Source organism: Cyclopterus lumpus, chromosome 19, assembly GCF_009769545.1.
Source record: "Cyclopterus lumpus isolate fCycLum1 chromosome 19, fCycLum1.pri, whole genome shotgun sequence".
NCBI classification, from domain to species: Eukaryota; Metazoa; Chordata; class Actinopteri; order Perciformes; family Cyclopteridae; genus Cyclopterus; species Cyclopterus lumpus.
In genome coordinates this window covers 16,840,183-16,859,377 of record NC_046984.1, presented here as the reverse complement: position 1 = coordinate 16,859,377, position 19,195 = coordinate 16,840,183, and the positions used below count along the sequence as shown (strand labels likewise).

Sequence of the window (19,195 nt, the reverse complement as noted above, 5' to 3'; positions counted from 1 at the left end):
ACTTACATTATTACAAGTAAGAACAATGTCCCCCGTTACTTATATTATATATTTCATCACTGTAGGTTATTATTCATGCATTAATGTTAAAGCAGGATTGTACTACTTGTGTTGTTGAACTATTAATTAATGATTATTGTCATTATGGATTAATCTGCTGATTATTTTGTCCATTAAACAATTTGTTTGTTTGTAAAATTGTGTGAAATATGTCACAATTATCCAGAACCCGATTTGTTTTGTCCAAACCTCAACGTTATAAAAAAAATATATACAATTAAAATAACTGAAATGGTTTTTACACGAATAGTCACTTAAACGATCAAAAATAGATGACAAAGCATTCCCTGTCAATTTAATAATTAATTAATTATACAGCTGTGTGAACTGTAATTTAAATATATATAAAAAAACCATCAAATTCTATTATTTAAGTAAAAAAGCACATTTCCCTCTGAGATGTTCATGCTCGTCAAATGTGTATTTGCGTTTTATATTTGAGTAAATTTACTTCTTTGGGATACATGTCTTCATCATGGGATCTGGATATATGATGTATGGTAATAATAAAGACTTGTTTTACTTTAATAGTGTGAAAATAAGTAGAGTACTTTTTTCTGTTCATTCTCTTTAAATTCAGAATTAAAAGGATTTAATTGGTTTGTTAAGATAATAAATACACAAGACGTAAAATTCAAGTGTCAGGAAGTAGATCATCTTAAAGAGTTTAACATCTACATTAGAATTGGCTGTTTTTTCTTGGTCTTTTTATAGTAAACTATATTTTTGGGATTTGGATTATTTAAATTCTCTAATTTTAAAGTATTTCTCACCGTTTTTAATACAGCAAAATAAAATTTAAAAAAAAAATGCAGATGAAAATCAGAAATGGGAAAGAAAAAAAACAGCAGTTGCTGCGCCAATAATAAAAGACTGAACAAAAAAAAAGAAGAAGACCCACACGACAGAGTAAACAACAATTCATTTAATAATTAATCTTTGTGGTCTCTAGGGGAGGGGTTTGAAAGGTATAAAATGGTCATATTAAAATAATCGACCCAGTCTTTTCCCTCTCAGGATACCCACTGTCTAGTTGTCTTCTGACACAAGTCCTTATATTTTTTTTCCTCCTCCGTTCCTTCAGCAGATGTCCCATTTATCCGTGTATATAACTTACTTTTTATTGATGAAACAACTCGACAGTTCAAATGTACAAAGGCTCCCACAGTCCCGAATGGATAGAACACACAACCAAAGACACACACACACACACAGGCAAACCTCCCTCTCAGCGTAATAAAGTCGTAGATGAGATCCTTGAAGAGCCTTCTGCATGATTTGAAACAGACTACTACCTGGGGGGGGGGCGGGGGGAGTACTGGTTGATACCCGAAACAAATACAAATAACATAACAGTGAATATATTTATTATTATAGAAGATAATTAATGTTGAGAATAATAATTACAAAGGCAATTTCTCTAGACTACTATAATCTGGTCCTGCTCATATAGTCAAAGAGGAGAGTGGGAAACAGTTACAGGAAGCTCTAAAATACCGTGTTCACTCACACAGTGGAGCACGGTTCATTTCACCCATTCATCCGGTTGAAAATGGAAACGAAAAAAAACAAAAAAAAAACAAGAAGGTTGAATCTCATTATCAGTGAAGCTGAGGAAGGGGAAGGGGGTCGATTTTTGGGGTGAAGCAGGAAACTGAGGTGCGACGGTCTCATCAGTAATCTGTCCTTTTTCCACCATGACCAAAAAAAAAAACGACTAAAAAAAAACGACTGAACCGAACGCACCACTTTGACCACTGTATTTCTAAAAAAAAAAAAAAAAAAAAAAACACGAGACCTAAATCAGGGGTTGATTCATGTCGAGGAAGGCTTTATGATAATATCCCATGAGTTAATAACCGAGCGGAAGCCCAAAAAAAAAGAAAAAAAAAAACCCTGCCCCGCCCCCCCCCCCCCCCCCCCCAAAAAAAAGCCCTGACGTGTGCACATCCCTGTGGGAGGCATTTCCACCCGGAGAAGACTCACTGGGGAAAAAATAAAAATAATAATTTTTTTTAAATTTTTTTTTTTAAAACACACAAATGAAAGCCCCGTCCTCGGCCTCGTCTCTTCCTACAACTTTCTTTTGGAAATTGGACTGCTGTGGTAACCAACAGCCAGTATAACATAAAAAATAGACCAAGGATGCACAGAACCCATGTACCTTTAAATTGCACTGATAGAACCATTGTCACACTGATGAGTCTTGCATTGCCCTCCCTTCCATCACCTCCAGCCAGTCATGGTTACTCTTGTTTGGGGGGGGGGGTGGAGCTGGTTTGGTTGTGTAACTGGAAGGGCAGGGTTTAAGTAGTCTGCAAGAGGAAAAAAGGGTGGTGGGGGGCAGGTTGAGAGCAGCACAGTGATCCTGACATTTCCCTTAATCTCCTCCAGTGTGGTCCCTGTACTATCTGGACTCTCCGTCTTTGTGGGCGCCGTACATCGCCAGGTCGCCCGGCCCTCCGAGTCTACGGGGCGGCGTGGACGACCGGCTGGTGATGGACGGAATGAGCGGAGGCGGCGCCCCCACCGCCAAGGCTCCCACCAGCCCCGAGGGCGTCTTCGCCAGGATGCCGTTGGGCACGTGGTGCGGGTTCAGCTGGCCTAGGCGGGCGAAGAGGCCGGCGTGGTGCTGGGCGGCGGGGGAGGGTCCGTGGTGGAGCGAGTGGGAGAGAAGGCCGGGGTGGAGCTGCTCCAGGTGAGCGGCGGTAGCAGCGTGCGAGGGGTTCGAGAGGTGAGCGCCGTGGGGGATGTGCGGGTGCATCCCGTAGTAGCGAGCGCGCTCAAAGTCTTCCCTCAGGATCTGGGCGCGCTGCTCCTCGTCGATGAGCCCCCCGCCCGGGTGTCCGAGGTGAGGAGGGCGCTCGAAGTGGTGGGCCATGAGGCCGAACTCCTGGCGGGCCGAAGAGGTAGATACCGAAGGGTGGTGAGGGTTGGCCGCAGCCGCGATGGCCGCCGCCCTGTCCGCCTCCATGAGGCGCTGATGCTGGAGCAGTCGGGCCAGATGCGGGTCGGTCCGCAGGGCTAAGTGGGGATCTGCTCGAAGTGCCATCGCCTCCCTGCGGTGCTGATGTTGCTGCTGAGCTGCCAGCTCCCTCCAGGGGTCCCACGTGAAGCTGTGTGGACCCTGCGGCGGTCCTTGTCCTGGACCGTGGTGGAAGCGGTCTCCTCCTGGACCCATCATCAAACCCGCCGCGCCCGTGCTCCCCAGGTACGCCTCTATGGCCCTGGAGCGGTCCAGCAGGGTGAGATGTTGGTGGGAAGGAGGGTTAGGGTTGGGAGGCATGAGGGGAACACCGGGAGTGGGAGTCAGCGACAGCGAGGAAGAGGAAGGGGTGCCGGAGCGATGGTGGTGAGGATGGCTGTTGGGGCGCTCGAAGCTGTGGTTGGGTGCCGGCGGAGGCAGCGTGATGGGGATGTGCTCCGGCTCCTCTTTACGCTCCTCTTTGACTTTAACCGGCGGGAGGAGCATCGGCGGCTTGGAGACGGGCGTCGAGGTCCGGTCGGACTTCTTGGCCTGAGACAAAGAGGTGCCGGAGGCAGACGCCGCGGAAGAAGAAGGGAGGTTACCGTCTCTTTGGGAGTGCTGGGGTTCGCTGTGGAGGCCGTGTGGCCCCGGGCCCATCGGACGCGGGTAGAGCTCCATGGGGGACGGGGCCGAGCGGTTGGCGGGCGGCGGCGTGGTGAGCACAGAGGACGAGGAAGACCGCGGCCGGTCCCGGTCAGCTACTAGAGAGGAAGGAGGTCCCCGCGAAGACGTTTGCTGTGGCCTCTTGTCCCCGTCCCGGTCCCGGTCTCGGTCTCTGCTCGAGCTGCGCGTCAGGTCCTCAATCGGCCCGGCACCGCCCCCCTGGGTGCTGCTGCTGCTGTGGCCGTTGATGTGGGACACCGGGGTGCTACTGCGGGGCTTGAAGGGGGGAGCGACTGGAGACATTCTCACAGGTTGTCGGCCATAGAGCATGTTGTCTCTGCGAAACAAAGTGACATCATGGAAATCATTCATACCGACCCTTGTTTTTAATCATTTTGACTTCACATTTGTCAACAAATGGTGCTAAAATATGGAGATTTGTTGTGTTCTGTTCAATCTATTGTGTGTGAAATACCAGATCGACACTTTAGAAAAGCCTTCAAGTCTCCGTAAAACAATTATAATGTCACTAAAATGTTTAAAAAGATTAATTTGATCCAGCGCCTTTTGGGGAGAACCTCAAAGGAAGCAGCACGTTTGCATGTTAAAGCCAGCGTTGAACAGGAAGTCGTACCTGTCCTTCTCGTCCTTGATGTGGGGGACGTCTCTCCTCTCCATGTCCTTCCCCCGGTCCCTCTCGTCCCTCTTGTCCGGCCCTTTGGCCCAGCTGGGGCCGGGCCCGAAGCCGGACGGGCCGCCGTGCAGACGGTTCCACGGGTCGTGGTGGTTGGGGTTGGGCAGGCCTCCGACCACGCCGGCTGGAGAATCTTTGGGGCCAAACACAGAGCCTATTAATGAATAAAGGGGACACATTCTTGGTAGGACAATAATTATAATAATAATAATAATAATAATAAGTAGAAGTACCACGTTAAAATTAAAATTGCAATCTTGTGGAAGCAAAATCCACTTTGGTGTCGGCGTGAAAATATAGGTTGGTCTGCCATTATTAATGTAGACAAATCAAGCAAGAAACTATCTACTTCAAAGAAAAAAAATTACTCAAATTCCATAGTTTAAAAAAACAAACAAAAAAAACACACAAAATATAATATATTGTACAAATATTTCTGCAGTCTGAAACCTCTTAAAAACCTTTAATTCACATGTTTTTTATGGCGTGCGTATATATATATATATATATATATATATATATATATATATATATATATATATATGTCAGTGACATTCATTTGTGTTTTAACTGCATCAGGTACATCACATCATCAAAGAGGAAAGAAGAGCAGACAGTTTATGATCCGGCACGACTTTCAAGATGTGACGTTCGTCCTCAAGCTCGACTTTGAGAGGTTAAATTATTAATTCCGTTACAAAGTGGGAACCGTTTCCATCGTTCAACGAGCCAACAGAGGCGTCCGTCGGGCGGCGACTTATTCATTCGCCTATTTATTGCATTTTGAGCATCATTGTACGAGTTTTGTAATACGCTGAAGTTCGTGCATATGGCGGTTTATTTAGCACGGCCTTTACCTAGGATGTATTCATTATTATGATGACTAACCTTTAACATCGGTGTACCTGTGACCATTTAAATTCAATTAAAAGCTGCAGTTTGTGGAAGTAAAGAGACGAGAAGGCGCTGATGAAACTTGTATTCATGGACTGTAGATGCATCAGAACTAAATCTCCACTGTACTCGTTTCACACTTCTGAAATGTCCACGCTTACTTTTGAGGGAAAAGACAGTCATGGATTTTATTTTATTTTTTTACGACATTCACACACTCGGAAGGATGTGTCGCCGGTTTGCACATTTTAAAAAACATGAAATATTGCACTGCCACGGCAAGAGGACTCATTGTTTCACACACACACACACACACACACACACACACACACACACACACACGTTGATTTTCTGGTTCCTGTAAGTTTTCGCTTTCAAAGGGATCCTTTTCCTTTCGAAGGGATCCTTTTCAAAAGGGATTCTTTTCCTTTTCCGAAGGGATTCTTTCCTTTCGAAGGGATCCTTTTCTTTTTCAAAAGGGATCCTTTTCTTTTTCAAAAGGGATTATTTTCGAAGGGATCCTTTTCAAAGGGGATTATTTTCCTTTCGAAGGGATTCTTTTCCTTTCGAAGGGATCCTTTTCAAAAGGGATTCTTTTCCTTTTCCGAAGGGATTCTTTCCTTTCGAAGGGATCCTTTTCTTTTTCAAAAGGGATCCTTTTCTTTTTCAAAAGGGATTATTTTCGAAGGGATCCTTTTCAAAGGGGATTATTTTCCTTTCGAAGGGATTCTTTTCCTTTTCAAAAGGGATCCTTTTCCTTTCGAAGGGATTCTTTCCTCAACGGTACGTTGAGGAGGAATCATCACCACAAAAAACAAAAACATTGTCTCGAGCTCCAAAACGTTCTCGTCGGCGTCCGATGAGCCTTCAAAACTTCACCGATGTTTTGCTCGAACTGGACTCACTGGTACCCGAAGCTACACTTAACCACCAAAGTCTTCAGCACTCAACGGATAAAGGTCGATTCTTCATTTTCCTCAACCGATCTCTTTTAAAAGTTTTGTTTCGACAAAAGCAAAACAAAAGTTCATTACCCGCGAAACCTCAAATAAAAGACATAATGACCGTAATACTGACCCAGTGTTGGGCTGCCAAGTCCTCCAAAGGCACCAGAACCAAGGGCTCCCAGCGGGGTGAAGGGGGGGGATCGGCCATACGGATCTAAAGACACAAACGCAGGTAAAAACATCACAAACAGGGTTGATGCAAACGTTCATTTATACACTTAAAAAAGGGCTTTAATCTGTGATGAAGCTTCCGAGCGGGTGAAGTGACGGACGCCCCCTTACCCAAGTGTGCAGTCGGTGGGAGGAAAGAGGAGTGCGGCGTCGATGGAGAGATGAACGGAGCGGAGGACGGATTGACTGCCCCTGAGAGAGAGAAGGAGTAAAAAAAAAGAAAGAAAAGAAACAAAATGTCACCATTCATCAGAATCAAGTACGTTGAGCTACACACACACGCACACGCACACGCACACGCACACGCACACGCACAGCTGTTCTGAGAAGACAGAACTGTTTTCGACATGCACCTGCAGCTGAGAACAGACTGGGAGGTCGGGTCAGATCGTGAGTGGGAGGCATGGCTCCTCCCATGGGCCCCAGTCCTCCGGCTCCAGGAAGACGGGCCAGCAGGTCGCTACGGAAGTCCAGCTTGTGAGGATCAGCTCGCATCAGCTGAAAGAGACGAGCGTTGTGTGACCACACGTTTCCTTTTTCTCACTCGGGTGAAAACGAGCGCGCGGACACAATTCGAATGAACTTTTTCACATGGTGGTGTTTTTTAAATAAAGAAACACACGTACCTTTACTTTTTTCTGATGGCTCAGAATCATCCAGGCCACATACACATGCATAGCACACCACTTTCCTGGTTTCTGCACAGCACAAAGATCACAAGAGGTTTTACAACGTTATACCTGCGGATCTCTTAAAGCCTTTTTTTTGGGGGGGTGGGGGGGCACAGAGTCAGGTGTTCTTCCCGTTTAGCCCGCCACACAAGTTTTGGTCTTTTCCAGCTGGAGTATGGAGGTTTTAAGCCACGAAAGTTCAGGATAAGTTTGTGGAATATTTTTAAAACAAAAAACTGGTCGTGAAAAATGCACAAGCGAGGATATAAGAAAAATCACAGGGGGGGGGGGGGGGGGGGGGGGGGGGGGGTTTAGGGGAAAGAAACCACGCACATTATTAAAAAAAAACAGGTTATTTTCTGGCTTCTGAAATATCTAAACTTTTGTGTGCAACGGCAGAGAGTGGACCAGTAGCGAGATTACAAGTGAGATTAGTGCAAAGAGCGAGTGAAGCGTAAAAAAAACAGGCTGAAGCTGTTGGAGGAGCCGCGGGATTCAAAAAAACATCTGCTTTTCGCTTACATTACTGGTTTCAACGATGTCCCAAATGGGTCAGTTAGCTACAAGAAAACACTTTTAAATCCACACTTCTCACTCTTCTTATCAGGAATAGTTGTTGCACCGCCCCTCGTCTAAACCTCGTCTGTCAATGCAAACAAAAGAAAAGGAGAGAGACATCGGAGGCACGTCTTGGTATACAGCAGGTGGTCCTTACCCTGGGGTCTTTGGGCTGCAGGTGGTGAGGCACAACCCCGAGTCGGGAGGAGATATCAGGACCCGCTCCCTGAGGGACAAGAGGCGGTCAGACCCACGAACCAAGTCTACCACTTTCAAGATTTATTGACGATCGTCAACGCAGAGTTCATTTTTTTTAAATTTAGTTTTAGTTGCTTACTGAAAAGCTGCAGCTGGTTTAAAAAAGTCACGTTTCAGCCTTTTTGTTTTGGTCGAGGTTCAGTCGGTGGAATTGAAACTTTTAGTCAAATACTTTTTGTCCTGATACTGAAATGGATTTCACTGAAGGGCAACGAGAAGAGAGCAGACTTTGACGGCCGAGTGACACGTTTGACTTCTCTCGTATAACATTAAAAAAAAAAAGGCACTGAAATGGTCTTTTACCTGATAAAACGAGATAGATGTATTACGAAGGTCTTCTGCTAAATTAGAACTTTAATTTAATAACAATCAGCAGTTTGTAGGAACAAATAATTATGGTAAAAATGTCACTGAAGCAACGCGAACCGGTTTATTTTCTAGCTTCCTCATACCAAATTTTTTTGTAAATCTGAATCGGACTGATAGTTTTACTCATACAGCGCGAGTCAGAATAAAAACCACATTTCTAAAAGCTCAACTGAAACGCACAGGTCCAAGTGGCCACACTCGACCGTAACAGATCCTGGAATCACTTTTACAGAAGTAAGGCAGAGCGTTTACAAAAGGTAAGAGTCAGGATGAGGCCTTATGGGACCCCCTGCTGTGAGAGGGGGGGGGGGGGGGGGTCAAAGCCTAATTACCCTCCAGTGAGAGCCGTTATAAAAAACGCTGCAGTGGGAGATTTTTTTTTCTTCTCACCTTTGGCTGAAATGCTCCTTGCAAAGAGCTGAAAGGCCCAGTGGGAGGAATCACAGGCTGGATACTCGGCACTGAGGGCGGCGGGTACTGTGGGAAGAACTACACACACACACACACACACACACACACACACAGCTGAGTGACCACTGAACAGCTGAACACGTTATTTAAATCCATGTTGTTTGTGCACTTTAAATCTTGGTTATTATTTCAAGTGTTTAAGGTCCGAAAACAGCTGAAATGTATTCTGAGCCGTGTTTTTTTTATTTTTATTTAACGTCCCAATCTGTAAATTATCGTCACCAGCATTAACAAAGTACTCACAGGGTGTCGGTACAGCCCGTCCATTTTGCCTGCATACTTATCAAACTAAAAAAAAAAAAAAACAGTGCATGGGTTAAAACTTCCCATAAAAATAAATACATTTTAAAAAAAAAAAAAAAAAAAAAAAAAACTTGAACTTGTTCCACATTCCAGCCACAGTGGAATTTAAAGTATGACACAGATGTTCCGCATAACAACGGAGAGCTTCTCACCAGAGGCGGCGCGGTGGCTGTGGGGTGCAGGAAGGGCGTGAAGTGTTGGTGCGTGTGCGTGTGTTGGTGCTGGTGGTTGTGCTGATGGAACTGGAAGGCCATGGGCGGGATGCTGGTCTGGTTCTGAGACGTCCGGCCCGACGAACCCGGTCCGGAGTTCGATGCTGACTGGCCGCCCGGAGTGGAGCGCCCCGCGGCCGCCGCGTTGCTGCTGCTGTTGTTGTTTTCAGCCCCCGGGACACTGCGTCTGCCGTCGCGCTCTTGTGAATTCAAGAAGTGGGAGTTTAAGTTCTGACGCAGTAATTCTTGGTCTACAACGGCAGGAAATAAAAAAGGGAGAGGAAATAATTAAAAGTTAATTATATTAAATTAAAAAAAGTATTAAATAATATATATATATATATATATATATATATATATATATATATATATATATATATATATATATATATATATATATATATAAATAAATTAAAAACATTATTAAATAAAATATATATATATTAAAAAAAAAAAAAAAAATATATATATATATATATATATATATATATATATATATATATAAAAAGCCAAATGTTCCTACAATATTGTGCCCCTTTAAAAACACAAGAATAACTTCACAGGTGCTACTTATCCAAGTATCCAAATACAATACGGAGCAGGAATGCTATATTTGCTGACGTGCTCAGACCTCCGCTCATCACTTTACAACTTCCTCAAACAACGCAGACGACCGCCAGAGGAAGTCTGGCTTTGGTTTATTTCAGTCGCATATTAGTCATCGCGTTCCCGTGAACAGCTGAGCAGTAAAAAAAAAATGGTGGAAAAGCTCTCGTTCCCGTCTGTACCTGCTGCAGTCGAGTGGCCGGGGCCTTGCAGCAGAGGGGGAGGAGGAGGAAGGCCGGGCGAGGATGCGAACAAGGCCCCGGCGCTGGCTCGGGACGGGGGTCGGAGGGGCCCCGAGGATCCCGAGCCCCTGAAGTAGGGCAGCGACACACTGGTGGAGGGAGTCGGGGGACGCATGGATGAGGAAGACGCAACCGATGAAGCCGATGAGGGAGGCTTGACCGGCGTGTTGCTCCTGAGCAAGTAAATAAATAAATAAATAAATAAATAAATAAATAAAGTATTAATAACGTACAGCAGAAATCGAAGAATTGAGCCAGTGGGAAAATCTAAATCGACATACCTGTTGATGTTGTAGATGGAGTGAGCTCGTCCTGGCAAAGTGAGGAAGGGTTTGGGTTTGGAGAGCGGCGGGCTGCCGTTGTGGCGGCCGCCGTTGCCGTTGAACGGGCTGGAGCGCGGGACCGCGCCCGCGGCCGCGACCGGGGACGGCAGGCAGGAGAACGGGGCGGACGAGGTAGAAGAAGACACGGGCTCCGGGAAATGCTGCTCCGAGTTTTTTTCCTGACTTCGCTCGAGGCCGGAGACTCTCGGAGTCACCATCAGCCGGGAGACGCCGCCGCAGCGGGCCGGGAGCGGCGGGCAGATCTTTCCGATGGTCGTGCCCATGTTTGAGGGGGCGGGCTCCACGACTGAAGAGGAGGAGGACGGCAGTCAGCATTATGACATCATACACCCAAAACATGAAATATGGCTGAAGGTTGGAGCGGTTCACAGTTCAAACGTTTGATAAATACATTGTCCAAAAAAAAAAAAAAGGACAGTCGGAGGTTTTCCAGAGGCTTTTAAAACGTGACCTGAAAACTCACCTTTTTAAGAAAGCTTACTGCTAAAATATCCTTTATAGGCTCTGCTTTTAAATTTATTTTAAATTTATCTTAAAAATGTTCTTGTTTTATTGTTCTGCTCTGTAGCACTTTGAGATTGTTAAAATATAAAGTGCAATACAAATAAAATGTATTATTATTATTATTACAAAATAAACCAGAGGAAATACTATTCAATATATATATATATATATATATATATATATATATATATATATATATATATATATAAATAATATATACAATATTAATTTCTCGTACCTTTCCTCGTACTGACTGTGAAGACTGGGTCCATGTCGTTGTCGGAGGCCTAGATTGGGACACAAAACATAATTTAAATTTAAAAACACATCACTCAATCTAATATTACATCGAGCGAACAAAATAATACTTAAATAAAAAGGGAATTTTTTTTATCAAATAATGGCAACAATGTCACACTTTAACGACCAAATAAGAAAATAAAGCCTGGAATGAATATTGATAAGGAGGGAAGAAGAACACACCTTGTCTCCTGTATCACTCTCAGTGTCACACTGAAAGACAAAACACAGATTGTTATCTATTAGACATTATATATATATATATATATATATATATATATATATATATATATATATATATATATATATATATATATATATATATATCCATCCATCCATCCATCCATCCATCCATTTTCAATACCGCTTATCCTCAATATATATATATATATATATATATATATATATATATATATATTAATTAGACAGTTCTGGAGGAGTTTGACAGAAATCAACTTCACAATAATAGTGGAAAATGAACTCACAATGTAGCCGGTCTCCAAAGGGTGTCCCTGGGAAGAAAAAATAAATAAATATATATAACATTTAAAATAAGTTTTCAATAAGATTAAAATACAATTTTTAAAATGCGTTTTATGTAACACCATCTTTTCTGGTTGTAAAGGAACCGTAAAGGCACCGTTTCATTACTAAAACACAACCCTCGAGTGATAAACCGGCTTTAGCGGCTCATTCGTTCCAGTAGAAGCACGACAGAAATGTAAGCATTTCTATTTGATTAGCAAACGGCTCAACATCCAACACGACATCCATGTAATCATCCAACGCAGCCGGATGAAGGTGGATCCAAAGAAGACCTCGGAGCACCCCCCACCGCCAGGTCCTCGGCTCACCTCTATCTTTCTCCTCTTATTTTTACTCTTGTTCCAACAGCTGCTGGAGTAGCTGTGCGGGGCTCCTTCCTCCGGCTCCGACAGCGGCCCTCTGCCGTTCTCCTCCGGACCCCGCTTCCCCTTTTTCCTCCTTCCCAGCATATCAGTGCGCTGACTGGGCTTCAGAGAGCAGTCCATCTGATAAGGGAAGAGCATATAAAACACAGATCGGTGTTTACACGTCGAGAGACGATCGTGAATGTTGACGCCGGAGGGCAAAGGCCACAGGCGGCGTGCGGATTAATGACCCCGACGGAGACGCCTTTTCTTTTTTTTTGTGCATAGATTCTACTCTGAGTGACGTCAAAAATAGAAACACCAGAATGATGTGATGAAACACAGCAGCCTGCATGACGCTTCAGCTGTTTGCGTGTCGATTAAATTATGGGTTGCGCTCCCAGACTTTCTAGTTGTGTTGCATCGACCTCGTTAGAAGACGTAAGAAGAACTTGCAGCCTAAAAAAAGAAAAGCTACTGTGATGTTTAATCAATACCTCTGACAAACGTTCACAATACTAAAACACAGGTATGAGGAGCACACTGTAGTGTGTCGAGGTTCCCATCTTTCTGATCATTTATCAACTCCACTTTTCTACCTCAGGGGGTCAGAAGATAAATCTGGAGGAGAGAAAGAAAAAGCATCTCTGCTCCACAAATCAATGGTCTTTCTTTTTGCTGTTTTTCCTGGTGACCTACTGGAAGATTGTACCCCTTTATGTCCACATTAAAATCGCATCGTAAAGAAAAAGGAGGCAAAACCAGTTTGTGATGAGGTCACAGTGACGCTTAAAAGTTTGGAAATCAGTGATTTATGTGAAAAGAAGGTTTGAGTACAAAGTGGTTTTTTTTCCAATGTGAAAACTTGGATAAATAAATGTAAAACATGTGAAATCAAATAAAACAACGTCTTTAAAACTACAGTAGCATTTATTCTACTCTGTAGATCCTTAAAAGTTCTGACGTTTGTTAAATACAAAAAAGCTGCATCGGAAATAAGGAATAAATCAAACTGAAGTGCCGGTATCGTGACACAGCTTGTCTGGTTTTAAATGAATTATCTTCTACAGAATAACTGCGGGCAGTTACTGACGTTAATAAGCTCGGCCAGGAAGTTAGAAATTCTGAAAAAGGAAATTGCCACATTCCATTATTAAATTTAATAGCTGGTGTGTTTTCTCCTCTTTCTTATTAGCAGTTTTAGATAGTAAACAGCAGACAATGGCGGCGTTCACTGGTTGATTTGACTGTAAAAATCAAGTTTCCCAGGAGAATACTGGAATACAGTGCGTGTATTACAACATAATAATTTGTTTTCCTGTGCTGACGCAGGAGGTCAAATGCCATCTGATCGGCCCATAAAACAGATTACGGGATTATTTTCTCTATCAGATTGTCAATGCATACGTATTAAAAGAGTGGCCACCAACAAAATGTTGATTTTTAGAATCCACATTGAGTTTTGTCTTGATTGATTGACAGCTGAGGGCGAAGAGCTCGGGTCCAAGTACTTAAAAACAAACTAAAATCTCTGCTTTTTTGTTTTTGAGTAATATATAATTACACTCATTTAAATAATGTCTTTGGGATTAGTTATTTCTTTCTTAGTCTGAAAAGCCCATTTGGCAGCCCATCAACACCTCACTGAATTAGGACATGAATAATTGAGGCCTCTCCAGAACCATCAAAGGGGGCCTTGGGGTCTGGGGTCTGGCTGAGTGGATGCTCTCTCCAAGCGAGAAAGAGTGTCAGGAGTTTAGGAGTTAAATCTGAAGCCGTTTTCACACCTTCACCTGAAGGGAAGAATGTGGACGTGGGTGGGAATTAGACACAACAGCGATTAAAAGCAATTATTCTGACAGGCCAATTAAATGTATAATAAATTAAAAACGGGATCTGCCAACTTCCTGCCACGCTGGATTAAGTATCGATGCATCATTTTGTAGATAAAAATAAATAAATGCCGTTTAGTGAATGACAGCTGGGGTGATATTTACCTCCAGTGCCTCCAAGCTGACAAAGCTCGCGATAGCGAAGCCATCGATGATGTCCTCCTCGCAGGACACCGACTCCCTCTTCCTCCGGCGCGGAGGCCTGTGTCTCCCGAACCCGGGCCGCCGGCGGCAGTCTCTGCCCCCGCCGACTGCGGGACCCAACACGCTGTCCGTCCCGCGCGTCTCCCGATCGGAGCCCGAGGACAGGGACGTGGCCCGCTGCTCGGCCGGGTCCACTCGCCTCCTGCGCCGCCGGTCCCTGTCGCGCTGCGACCGAGACCGTCGGCTCTGCCGGAACCCAGCGCTCCGGCTCGGGCCCTCCATGTGTCAGACGGAGCCTCCTTGTTAGTGTGCCACTCCAGTGGGACCAAAAGGCACTTTTATTATGTTAAAGTCTCCTCCACCGCCCCCCCCCCCACCCCCCCACACAAATAAAAACACCACCACACAGGCCCTCGCAGGGAGCTCCCGTTAAAATGGCGTTAAAAAAAAAAAAAACGGGGAAACCAGTGGGTCTTATTTACCGTCCTCTAACAACAGTCCGCCGGCACCGGCGCCTCTCTTTCTGCGGAATTTAAGATTCATTTCAGTGAATCTGAACGCGAACTTTTGGATTAAAGAAAAACAAAAACACCCCCACGAGAGAGAGAGAGAGAGACACCCGAGAGAGTCCCGGAGAGAAAGAACAACGCACGCTTAAGTTAGCTAGAAATAAACACGTTTAAAAAAAACGCATGTAAACACAAAATAAATTTAAAAAAGACCACCCCGGTTGTGTTGCGGGACACACGCGGCTCAAACCGCCTCTGGGTGAATGTCAAAATGAAAAACACGCACAATGTTGCGGTTTAATTGTTAAATTACCCGAATATTTCTGCTCACGCCGACACATTTAGCTCTCGGGTAATAGCTCACAAAAAAAGGGCCACATAAACCCGGATAAACGGACGTTAACACGACGTTATCCCGTATTCGCCTTAAACACTATGTGTTACTGGTGACAGCTACTGTACGGTTATTCTCAAAAAGCCCCCAAAAGAGTAACAATTTTTTTGTTTTTAAGTGATGCTAACTGCTAGCTCCGTTAGCTTCGGGTGTTGATGGCCGATAGTTTTTTTTTTTTTTTAATTCACGTCAAAAGAAGAGACGTGACGTAAAGCTAGCTAGCGCGAGGCGAGTCCAGCTGGTAGCTTTCAGTGTGAAGGAACAAACGCGGCCGTAAAAAAACAACAATATAACCCTTTTACACGCGACTTTTCTGTCGTTTTACACCTCCATCGTGAAAGAGAGGAAAAAAAAGAAGAAAAAAAATCAAGGCCCAAATATCAAAGCCTCGGTGTCGAGTTCCACAAACGAGGGTGTCGGCCGAGCCCCCGTCGGGCTGGGTAGCTCCTCCATGCAGCCTCCGCCGGTTGTAATCCAATGTTTAGGATTTAAGGTGAGGGGGTGGGGGGGGGGGGGAGACGTTTCCGGTCAAAAAAAGGGTTTCTTTATTCTCACTAAAATCCAGAGAGCAGGACGGCCCCGCTATGCTGCTGCCCCGTCACAAGTTTCCACTGAATTGGAAAATTTATGGAGAAAATCAGGGAGACACAACCCTTGTCAGCCCGAGCAGTGCATTGTGTGCGCCGCTCTTCTTCCCCCGGTCGTCTCACTGGCTCTCCGGCAGCTCTGCTTCTGCGTACTGCCGCCATGTGGAGAAGGTCTGTGGAGGTGTTGTTGTTATTTATTTTATTAATAGTAAGGTCTTTTTTTGGGGGGGGGGGGGGGTTATTGTGTTTTTTGTTGTTGTTGTCCGCATTATATCACAGGTTAAAACAAATACAACAGACGAAAAAACAACTTGGATATCATCTGGAGGATATTTGTATATATGATGTAATGCTAAAAATAAATACAACTGCACTTAAAACTCATCTATTTAAATCAGCTTTTAACCTGTGATGCTACTTATGTGTGTTTTCGTTTTACACCTATCTGCCTTGTTTGTATTGTTATTGCTTTCATTGTTTCTGTTTTTACTATATAAAATGCCTTTAAGTACCCTTTCAAGCACTGTATTGTTGTTCATTAATATCAGCAGATATTTAGGAAAAATCCAAATGCATGAAAAAAACAACTTTCCTGCATTTGATCAATTACTTAAAACATTATAGCACCTATTAAGACCTTTAAATGTTTAAACGCAGAACAAGACAGAAACAAATGGCGGACATGACAAATATGAGTCAATACGAGTGTTCAAGTCCTTCGCATTTTAAAGGAGTAAAGTATTCCACATTTTTCTTACTGTCAACGAATCCCAGTAGAAGAAGAACCTGGACCCCATTTCTCAGTTTGTGCATCCTCACCTCCTCGCGCCAAGGTCAGATTTTTGGGTCACAAGGCGACGAGGAGGAAGAAAACATCTCTCAAAACAGAAGGAAATAGTGCATTTGTTGGGTATTAATCCACATGAGCTGTTTTCATGAGTACTTGTAGCAGCAGGACAGTGTGTGTGTGTGTGAGATTGAGTCAGAAGAAACTACAGTGTGTTCATGGTGATCAAGGAAACAACAGTGGGTCTTATTGATGTTTTTAATGGAGCTCTATGACTCAGAGGAAAAAGATATATCAGGCTTTAGATACCCACATTACACTTGTAAGTAGATACATTTATTGTTTACTGACAGAAGAAACAATGGAGAATATCATCATCATCATCATCCTGGAGAGACATTTCTGATCAACTTCATATACATCAATATGTAATTGCATCGTTCAAGTTATATGAAGATCTTTCATTTTGTGTTTATTTTGGTGGGCCGTGTGGAAAAAAGAAGCAGTATTTCTGAGCACCAGAATCCATTTAGAAAACCTCTCTTTTTACTGCAGCAGGGTCCGACAGTCTGCCCCTCTTAGTCCTGGTTTTGGTTCTCCCGTTGCCTCCCTTTACCTCGAGGGGGTCCAGCCATACGTCCTGGGTCTCCAGCAGCGTGGTGTCGGTTCTTCGGCCGCTCGACCTCCTGGACAGCAGAGAGTGCAGCAGAATGCCCGAAGCCACGGAGACGTTGAGAGACTCCACACCGGGGAACAGCTCTCTGCCGGCCGGGATGGTGAGGAGGGTTTGGCACAGAGCGAGCAGCTGCTGGGACAACCCCTCCCCCTCGCCCCCCATCAACAACAGTGTGGGTTTAGTCATCTGGAAGTCCGAACACAGGGTGACAGGAATATGGGACTCCTCTGGCTTGGCCCCCACCGTGCCGACCGCCTGCCAGCCCCGCGCCACCTTCAACTTCAGCATGTCTTCGAGGTCGTCGCATCCGTACACCCCGGTCACCTCCATGACGCCCGAGCTGGCTTTGCTGACCACCGGAGACAGCGGGCAGCTGTGGCGGATGCTGCTGATGACCCGGTCCACGCCCAGAAAGTAGGCCGAGCGCAGGATGGCGCCGAGATTCATCGGGTCCAGAACTCTCTCCAGGACGAGCCAGAGAGGGGGGTCCCCCCCGCCGGGTGCGGCGGAGTCTCCGTCCTCGGCGAGATAGCCCAGAGGGCTCGCCTGCAGGCATACCCCTTGATGTACTGGCCCGGAGGACATCTTGTCCAGATCTTTCTTGCTGACCCGCTGGACTTGAACGCCTCGCCGATGGGCCTCCTCGCACACCGTTAACACAGAATCCCTGCGGGACGCCTCGCCGTCTTTTACAAACAGTTTTCTGGCCGTCCTTCTACCCTGAGTGAGGGCCAAGAGGCAGGGGGCGACGCCAAAGACAACCTCATATTGCTCTTCTCTGGGGTGCATCCTCTCCTTCTGTCCCCCCATCATCCTCTCCTTCTGTCCCCCCATCATCCTCTCCTTCTGTCCCCCCATCCTCCTCTCCCTCTCTGCAGGGAAGTCATCCAGACTCAGTCTGCTAAGTTCAGAGGACACTCTGCTGTCCCCCTCCCTCTTCTGATTGGGCCTATGCAGCTCTGGGATCTCCCTTTTCCACGCTTTACTCTGATCTGACCTCCCCTGCTTCTGCCACCCAGCAGACGCACCGGGCTTGTGTTGGGCACCGGAGGTACCCGAGGCCCCGGGTCGTCTCTTCACCACGGGGTCGATGCCGCTGCCCTCTGCGCGGAGCAGAGACGCGGAGACATGGTATGAGTCCACTCTCGAGATTGATGCATGCTTGCTCAATCTCCCAGTCCAAAGGAGGAGCAGCTTGTGCTGCTGTGCCATGCTGAATACCCACATGTTGGAATAATATGTCCAGAGGTAACGAGGGGAAGAAACGCGCTGCAGCCGGCAGTGAAGTCTGTTAATCCGTAGAAGTGTGTGTCGTGCAGCGTTCCTTTAGTTCAACCTTCAGGACCGACTCTCTGCCTTCACAGCAGACATGTTGGTGGCCAGGCAGGATATACACGCACGTGCAATCCCCCGATATAAAGCGAGCAAGATTATTAGCGGATGTCGAGCCCTTTCTCCTACAAAATAAAAGCCGTTGTTTAAACACGTTTTAATGCTCTTTAGCAACGTAACACATCGGGCACAAAAAAGGTTCACTGCAGTCGAATGTGTACGAGTGGAAGTTTAAATGTATTCAAATTAAGTTTTAATAGATATTTCTGTTTGTTTTCTTTTTGTTTATTTTTCTTGTGTAGCATAAATGGACTACAACTGCATTTTCCTCTATTATAATTTTTTTTTTAATGTAATATGTCCTGCTCTATCTATCTATCTATCTATCTATCTATCTATCTATCTATCTATCTATCTATCTATCTATCTATCTATCTATCTATCTATCTATCTATGTTGTTGTTATACAATGAAAATAAATTAACATTGGATTTACACGTGCACAACAGGAGCAGTTACAACTTACTCAACATTAAGAAGTATTTGTATATAAAAAATGTAAGAAGAAATGTATAATATAATATAATGGAATATAAAAAATATTATATAATATATTATTGAATGAGTTTTTATAATAACTTTCATGTGTAAATTCCCACAAAAATGTATTGAGACGCTGCTTACACAAT

The 19,195-nt window shown here is 44.8% G+C and overlaps 2 protein-coding genes across 3 annotated transcripts; both read right to left on the bottom strand.

The window, feature by feature from the left end:
• Nucleotides 1–2,315: 2,315 nt before the first annotated feature.
• Nucleotides 2,316–14,588, bottom strand: fbrs (fibrosin). Of its 2 annotated transcripts, none has more exons than XM_034558760.1 (17): nt 14,183–14,588; nt 12,150–12,326; nt 11,781–11,807; nt 11,479–11,508; nt 11,234–11,282; nt 10,429–10,777; nt 10,088–10,320; nt 9,240–9,550; nt 9,028–9,072; nt 8,704–8,802; nt 7,844–7,912; nt 7,084–7,155; nt 6,811–6,955; nt 6,569–6,649; nt 6,357–6,440; nt 4,326–4,518; nt 2,316–4,028 (listed from the first exon to the last, which is right to left on the bottom strand). In XM_034558760.1, the coding sequence occupies exons 1-17, from the start codon at nt 14,501–14,503 to the stop codon at nt 2,468–2,470; spliced, it is 3,846 nt and encodes a 1,281-aa protein (XP_034414651.1). In that variant the 5' UTR covers nt 14,504–14,588; the 3' UTR covers nt 2,316–2,467. The 2 variants fall into 2 exon arrangements, with proteins under 2 accessions (XP_034414651.1, XP_034414652.1); XM_034558761.1 differs by having other exon boundaries at nt 9,240–9,499.
• A 2,224-nt stretch (nt 14,589–16,812) lies between these two features.
• mrm1 (mitochondrial rRNA methyltransferase 1 homolog (S. cerevisiae)) lies at nt 16,813–18,583 on the bottom strand. Its single transcript, XM_034558795.1, has one exon. It carries the CDS (start codon nt 18,399–18,401, stop codon nt 17,028–17,030), a length of 1,374 nt encoding a protein of 457 aa, XP_034414686.1. The 5' UTR covers nt 18,402–18,583; the 3' UTR covers nt 16,813–17,027.
• Nucleotides 18,584–19,195: the final 612 nt, after the last annotated feature.